Source organism: Labrus bergylta, unplaced genomic scaffold, assembly GCF_963930695.1.
Source record: "Labrus bergylta unplaced genomic scaffold, fLabBer1.1 SCAFFOLD_200, whole genome shotgun sequence".
Lineage (NCBI taxonomy): Eukaryota > Metazoa > Chordata > Actinopteri > Labriformes > Labridae > Labrus > Labrus bergylta.
The window spans coordinates 1-8,219 of NW_027077272.1; the positions used below are offsets into that span (position 1 = coordinate 1).

General features: G+C 46.2%; 1 protein-coding gene across 1 annotated transcript; it reads left to right on the forward strand.

Annotated features, from left to right (window-relative positions):
• Positions 1-329: 329 nt before the first annotated feature.
• Positions 330-5,768, forward strand: LOC110000785 (spastin; the record flags this gene model as incomplete). The annotated part of the gene is made up of 9 exons (XM_065952315.1): positions 330-535; positions 638-713; positions 995-1,086; positions 1,537-1,616; positions 1,723-1,765; positions 2,387-2,466; positions 4,294-4,364; positions 4,528-4,568; positions 5,460-5,768. Coding segments are annotated over 9 exons (815 nt in total), but the record flags the coding sequence as incomplete, so codon positions are not given.
• Positions 5,769-8,219: the final 2,451 nt, after the last annotated feature.

The following is an 8,219-nucleotide window of genomic DNA, read 5'->3' on the forward strand; positions in this document are numbered from 1 at the left end:
AAGAGGAGGAGGGAGAGGAGGAAGAAGAGGAAGAGGAGGAGGAGGAAGAGGAGGAGGGAGAGGAGGAAGAAGAGGAAGAGGAGGAGGAGGAGGAAGAGGAGGAGGGAGAGGAGGAAGAAGAGGAAGAGGAGGAGGAGGAAGAGGAGGAGGAGGAAGAGGAGGAAGAGGAGGAGGGAGAGGAGGAAGAAGAGGAAGAGGAGGAGGAAGAGGAGGAGGGAGAGGAGAGGAAGAGGAAGAGGAGGAGGAGGAGGAGGAAGAGGAGGAAGAGGAGGAGGAGGAGGAACAGGAGGAGGAGGAAGAGGAGGAGGAACAGGAGGAGGAAGAGGAAGAGGAGGAAGAGGAGGAGGAGGAGGAGGAAGAGGAGGAGGAGGAGGAAGAAGAGGAGGAAGAGGAGGAGGAGTTTGTTTTTAAGTTGTGTTTTGAAGGTTCAGTTTTTTGTTTCAGACGATGTTTTTCTCTGCAGGCTAAGGCCGTGGCGTCTGAGTCCAACGCCACCTTCTTCAACATCAGCGCCGCCAGCCTGACCTCCAAATATGTAAGAAATCAATCGACCAATCAGCTGCTCCGTCAGACTAACACTGATCAGCTGACCCGTGTGTGTGTGTGTGTGTGTGTGTGTGTGTGTGTGTGTGTGTAGGTGGGTGAAGGAGAGAAGCTGGTCAGAGCTCTGTTCTCTGTGGCCAGAGAGCTGCAGCCCGCCATCATCTTCATCGGTAACTCACTATGCATCAGGGGGTCAACCTGTGGGGCGGGGCCCTCCTGGAGGACGCTGAGTCCTGCAGAGGGGTCGCACATGAAGGGGGGGAGGTCAGGTCGACATAACAAAGCTAACCAACGTGTGTGTGTGTGTGTGTGTGTGTGTGTGTGTGTGTGTGTGTGTGTGTGTGTGTGTGTGTGTGTGTGTGTGTGTGTGTGTGTGTGTGTGTGTGTGTGTGTGTGTGTGTGTGTGTGTGTGTGTGTGTGTGTGTGTGTGTGTGTGTGTGTGTGTGTGTAGATGAGGTGGACAGTCTGCTGTGTGAGCGGAGGGAGGGCGAACACGACGCCAGCCGACGTCTCAAGACAGAATTCCTCGTCCAGTTTGACGGCGTGAGTAAAACTTTGAAACGCTGATAAACAAACAAAGACACGCTGATAAACAAACAAACAAATGCTGATAAACAAACAAAGAAACGCTGATAAACAAACAAATGCTGATAAACAAACAAACAAATGCTGATAAACAAACAAACAAACGCTGATAAACAAAGACACGCTGATAAACAAACAAATGCTGATAAACAAACAAACAAATGCTGATAAACAAACAAAGAAACGCTGATAAACAAACAAATGCTGATAAACAAACAAACAAATGCTGATAAACAAACAAACAAACAAACAAACAAACAAAAACAAATGCTGATAAACAAACAAAGAAACGCTGATAAACAAACAAACAAACAAATGCTGATAAACAAACAAACAAATGCTGATAAACAAACAAACAAATGCTGATAAACAAACAAACAAATGCTGATAAACAAACTGTGGTTTCAGGTCCAAACAGGAAGTGATGATCGTGTTTTAGTGATGGGAGCCACAAACAGACCTCAGGAACTCGACGAGGCCGTTCTCAGGTCAGATCTCTGACGCTCCTCCCCCCTACCGATCAGGGGGCGTGGCCTGATTATCCAAATAATCCTGCAGTGTCTCTTCTTTGTTTGTGTCGTTGTGTTTCTGCAGGCGTTTCACTAAACGTGTGTACGTCGCTCTGCCAGCCATAGAGGTGAGCTTTCTACAGGCTTTTATTTTGAAATAAAGTAAGGACCTTCCTGTAGAGTGAAGGTTAGGACAGGAAGTTAAGCTCAGAAACAGGAAGTGGTTAGGGATCCCAAAGTGAGGTCAAGCAGCTCAAAGGAACGGTAACAAAGGTCAATGTGTGATGTCATGAAGTCAGTGTGTGATGTCATAAGGTCAATGTGTGATGTCATAAGGCCACTGTGTGATGTCATAAGGTCAGTGTGTGATGTCATAAGGTCAGTGTGTGATTTCATAAGGTCAATGTGTGATGTCATGAGGTCAATGTGTGATGTCATAAGGTCAATGTGTGATGTCATAAGGCCAGTGTGTGATGTCATCAGGTCAATGTGTGATGTCATAAGGTCAATGTGTGATGTCATAAGGCCACTGTGTGATGTCATAAGGTCAGTGTGTGATGTCATGAGGTCAGTGTGTGATGTCATGACATCACACACTGACACACAGTGAGACTACAGGGAGACACTGAGGACGAGTATCTACGGAGAGCCTGAAGGGACAAACATGAGATTAATGTGATTAACTCGTTAACGCTGACAGGGTTAATATAAACACATCAAACAGGTCAGTACTTGTGACTCTGTTTCAGACTCGCCTCACGCTGCTGAAGAATCTTCTGGAGAAACACGGAAACCCTCTGACGCACAGAGAGCTGAGCCAGCTCGCCAGGTCAGCACGCACTCATTAAACCTTTATTTACATTCATTTAACTAACAGAGACTTTATTTCTTTTTTTGTGTTTCATTGAATGTTTTTGTGTTTTACGAGATATTTTTGCATTACACAAACATGGTTTCATTAAAGGAGACATATTATGAAGAATCCACTTCTACAGTGTGAACATATATGTGTGTAACCTGAGAGTCTACTGACCCACAACATGTGAAATAAACCCATCCAGTCCTTTGTCTGTGGTCTGCATAAGTCTTACAACACAGAGAAAAATGCTCTGTTTCTAATGTACTCTCCTTGTGATGTCACAGTGGGATTCTGGTAAAAAAAAAATCCCCTCCCCTCCCCTGGTATCTCCACCCATGGACTCCACCCCCAGCCTAGAACAAAACTTTTGAGCAGGTCGGCCATTTTTATTCTCTCTACAGAGGAGTGATGTCTACGGGGAAAACTCAGGGAGGGAGGGGTCATTGAATTTAAAGAGACACACACACCAAAACGGAGCGTTCTGAGAGAGCTGGTTTATACAGGGTCACAAACCTCCTCTGGTGCTTGATTCATGTTATATTTTGACCAAAGCACAGCACAGATGTTTCATTTAGACCACAGGGGACTGTTTGAAAAGATGGAGGAGGGGACTGTTTGAAAAGGTGGAGGGGGGCTGTTTGAAAAGGTGGAGGAGGGGACTGTTTGATAAGGTGGAGGAGGACTGTTTGAAAAGGTGGAGGAGGGGACTGTTTGAAAAGGTGGAGGTGGACTGTTTGGAAAGGTGGAGGAGGACTGTTTGAAAAGGTGGAGGAGGACTGTTTGAAAAGGTGGAGGAGGAGGACTGTTTGAAAAGGTGGAGGAGGACTGTTTGAAAAGGTGGAGGAGGACTGTTTGAAAAGGTGGAGGAGGACTGTTTGAAAAGATGGAGGAGGACTGTTTGAAAAGGTGGAGGAGGACTGTTTGAAAAGATGGAGGAGGACTGTTTGAAAAGGTGGAGGAGAGGGGTGTTTGAAAAGGAGGAGGAGGGGGGTGTTTAAAAAGGTGGAGGAGGGGGGTGTTTGAAAAGGTGGAGGAAGGGGGTGTTTAAAAAGGTGGAGGAGGAGACTGTTTGAAAAGGTGGAGGAGGGGACTGTTTGAAAAGGTGGAGGAGGAGACTGTTTGAAAAGGTGGAGGAAGGGGGTGTTTAAAAAGGTGGAGGAGGACTGTTTGAAAAGGTGGAGGAGGAGACTGTTTGAAAAGGTGGAGGAGGGGGGTTGTTTGAAAAGGTGGAGGAGGACTGTTTGAAAAGGTGGAGGAGGGGACTGTTTGAAAAGGTGGAGGAGGAGACTGTTTGAAAAGGTGGAGGAAGGGGGTGTTTAAAAAGGTGGAGGAGGACTGTTTGAAAAGGTGGAGGAGGAGACTGTTTGAAAAGGTGGAGGAGGGGGGTTGTTTGAAAAGGTGGAGGAGGACTGTTTAAAAAGGTGGAGGAGGACTGTTTGAAAAGGTGGAGGAGGAGACTGTTTGAAAAGGTGGAGGAGGGGACTGTTTGAAAAGGTGGAGGAGGGGGGTTGTTTGAAAAGGTGGAGGAGGACTGTTTGAAAAGGTGGAGGAGGGGGGTGTTTGAAAAGGTGGAGGAGGAGGACTGTTTGAAAAGGTGGAGGAGGACTGTTTGAAAAGGTGGAGGAGGGGGGTGATATGTCCTCTTTAAGCGTTTTTGCATTTTGCAGTTGACCTTCAGGGCCACCGTACCCCAACATTCAGTGTGTGAGATAGCTTCATGTTGAAGGCGTCATACTGCTCTTTACCTCCAGCAGGGGGTGATGTCACACTCTGTTTCTCTGTTTCTGATTGGTTTAGAATGACGGAGGGATACTCCGGCAGTGACCTCACCTCATTGGCTAAAGACGCCTCTCTGGGACCAATCAGAGGTGAGATACAGTCAACACACATGGCACAGCTGTGGTTCCTCTGCATGTAGGAAATGACTTTTATTTTGTTACATTTTCAGAGGAGACAGTATCTCTGTCAGCTCATTATTGATGCACTTTATTTTGAAAGGATGAAGTGTAATGTGTGTGTGTGTTTGTGCAGAGCTACGTCCAGAGCAGGTGAGGAACATGAAGGCCAGCGAGGTGAGTACACTCAACAATTACTGAGACCTGGTACTGATCCTAACTAACAGGTCTTCATGCTGAGACCTGGTACTGATCCTAACTAACAGGTCTTCATGCTGAGACCTGGTACTGATCCTAACTAACAGGTCTTCATGCTGAGACCTGGTACTGATCCTAACTAACAGGTCTTCATGCTGAGACCTGGTACTGATCCTAACTAACAGGTCTTCATGCTGAGACCTGGTACTGATCCTAACTAACAGGTCTTCATGCTGAGACCTGGTACTGATCCTAGCTAACAGGTCTTCATGCTGAGACCTGGTACTGATCCTAACTAACAGGTCCTCATGCTGAGACCTGGTACTGATCCTAGCTAACAGGTCTTCATGCTGAGACCTGGTACTGATCCTAGCTAACAGGTCATCAGACCGGGACCTGGTACTGATCCTAGCTAACAGGTCTTCAGACCGGGACCTGGTACTGATCCTAGCTAACAGGTCATCAGACCGGGACCTGGTACTGATCCTAGCTAACAGGTCATCAGACCGGGACCTGGTACTGATCCTAGCTAACAGGTCTTCAGACCGGGACCTGGTACTGATCCTAGCTAACAGGTCATCAGACCGGGACCTGGTACTGATCCTAGCTAACAGGTCTTCAGACCGGGACCTGGTGCTGATCCTAGCTAACAGGTCAACAGACCGAGACCTGGTGCTGATCCTAGCTAACAGGTCAACAGACCGGGACCTGGTACTGATCCTAGCTAACAGGTCAACAGACCGAGACCTGGTGCTGATCCTAGCTAACAGGTCAACAGACTGGGACCTGGTACTGATCCTAGCTAACAGGTCAACAGACTGGGACCTGGTACTGGGTCCAATTAGTGATTATTTTCTGTTTCCTCCTCAGGTCAGGAACATCTGTTTCAGAGACTTTGTCGACTCTCTGAAGAAGATAAAGAGCAGCGTCGGCATAAAGACGTTGGAGCTTTATGTCCGCTGGAACAGAGACTACGGAGACACGACGGCTCTGTGACCGCCACAACAACCTCGTTTTTAATCACCACCTTTTTTTCAGAATCTTTGCACGAATGTTTCTACAAGACAAAGAATCGTTCTCGTCTTTCTTTGTTTCTCTTCATGTTCTCTTGACCTTTTTCTTGTCACTGAACTGTGTTTGTAGCTATTATATTTAAATAAATCTCTTTTTTTTACACTATTTAAAATGTGATTATTTACAAAGTTTGTTGCCTCAGAGCCTGTGGTGAAAGAAGTTGCAGTTCCTCCAGTGTCCACTAGAGTCTGTCTCCTGCAGTGAGTCAGTCCCCATAGAGCCCCATGTTAAAATGTACAACTTTACAGCTGCAGTTCCTCCAGTGTCCACTAGAGTCTGTCTCCTACAGTGAGTCAGTCCCCATAGAGCTCCATGTTAAAATGTCCAACTTCACAGCTGCAGTTCCTCCAGTGTCCACTAGAGTCTGTCTCCTGCAGTGAGTCAGTCCTCATAGAGCCCCATGTTAAAATGTCCAACTTCACAGCTGCAGTTCCTCCAGTGTCCACTAGAGTCTGTCTCCTGCAGTGAGTCAGTCCTCATAGAGCCCCATGTTAAAATGTCTAACTTTACAGCTGCAGTTCCTCCAGTGTCCACTAGAGTCTGTCTCCTGCAGTGAGTCAGTCCCCACAGAGCCCCATGTTAAAATGTCCAACTTTACAGCTGCAGTTCCTCCAGTGTCCACTAGAGTGATCATCATCGTAGAGCTGCTCCGTGCTATGTACGACGGGTGAGCGTATTGCATCACTTCCTGTTCTCCACTGTTCTGTCTTGCTCAGTGCTGATCGTTAGAGCTAAAAGCTTAATTGTTAATTTTGTCTAGTTTCTTACGACTGTTGTTTCCAACACACTGTACGTTCAGACAAACAGAAGTAATCGAAAAGCACTCATTCTCTCTAGCGACAAACCTGCTTCACAATTTTGTTTATTTTAGCTACCTACTCTTAGCTTAGCTTAGCAGTTAGCTTTACAATGGCTTCTTTATCTGTCTCTCCCTCTCCTGCTCTCTCCTGCTCTACGTGTCAGATGTTAAGTTACTCCTCATCCTCCTTTAGTGATAATGATATGAGAAATGTAGTTTATTTTTAGCTTTGGAGGCGAGGGTGTCTGAGTTAGAGAGACGGCTCCGCACCATTGAGTCAGAGTCATCGTATGCAGCAGTAGTTAGCCAGCCACCTGTAGCCGGTGTGGGCCGACATAGCTTGGCTTCCCCCCCGGTAGCTCCCGAGCAGCCGGGAGGCGGTGGCTGGGTTACTGTCCGAGGGAAGCATAGTCGAAAATCGAAGCACACGGTTCCCCACCAACCACTTCACTTTTCAAACTAATTTTCCCCACTCAGCGACACACAGAGAATAAAACTCTGATTATTGGAGACTCCATCGTCTGAAACATGAAGCTAGCGAAGTCAGCGGGCATAGTTAGTTGTATCCCCGGGGCCAGAGCGGGCGACATCGCATCTCATTTAAAGTTGCTGACAAAGACTAAAGGTAGATTTGGTACAATCGTAATTCATGTCTGCACTAATGACTCCCGACTACGCCAATCGGAAGTCACTAAGGTTAATGTGGAGTCGGTGTGTACTTTTGCTAAGACGATGTCGGACTCCGTAGTGTTCTCTGGACCCCTCCCAAATCAGACCAGTGATGACATGTATAGCCGCATGTCATCACTCAACCACTGGCTGTTGAGGTGGTGTCCAGCACACGATGTGGGCTTCATAGATAACTGGCAGTCTTTTTGGGGAAAACCTGGTCTGCTAGCTAGAAACGGCATCCATCCCACTTTGGACGGTGCAGCTCTATTATCTAGAAACATAGCAGAGGTTATTAGTCCAAAACCTTGACAACAACACAGAGTTCAGACCAGGAGGCAGAGCTGCAGTCTTACACTTAGATCTGTCTCCCAGTCACTATAGCTGTAATTCTGAATCGAACTGTAGTTATACTATAGGTACTGTGTCTGTCCCCCGGCACAGACCCGTTTTTGTAAGTCATCCATACGGCGTAAATCGTCAAAATCTCATTAGAATCAAAACTACGAATACGATTTTGCAAAGAAATCTGAAAATTCACTGCAGACTTTTGAACATTAGGTCCTTAGCATCCAAATCTCTTATAGTGAATTATATCAGATCAGCATATTGATTTACTTTGTTTAACTGAAACCTGGCTGTGTCGAGATGAATATGTTAGTTTAAATGAATCCACTCCTCCCAGTCATTTTAGTACTCATATACCTCGAGACACCGGACGAGGTGGTGGAATAGCAGTTATTTTTAATTCTAGTCTTCTAGTTAACCCTCAATCAAAGCTGAATTTTTCTTCTTTTGAAAGCCTTGTTCTTAGTCTTTCACATCCAGTCTCAAGATTCTTTCAGCCAGTTCTAGTTGTTGTAGTTTACTGCCCTCCTGGCCCATATTTTGAGTTTCTATATGAATTTGCAGAATTTTCATCAGATTTAGTCCTTAGCACTGATAAAATAGTTGTTGTAGGTCACTTAAATATCCATGTGGATGTTGATAATGATAGCCTTAGCACAGCTTTCATGTCATTATTAGACTCTACTGGTTTCACCCAGGGTGTAAACGAACCTACTCATCGTTTCAACCACACCCTGGAT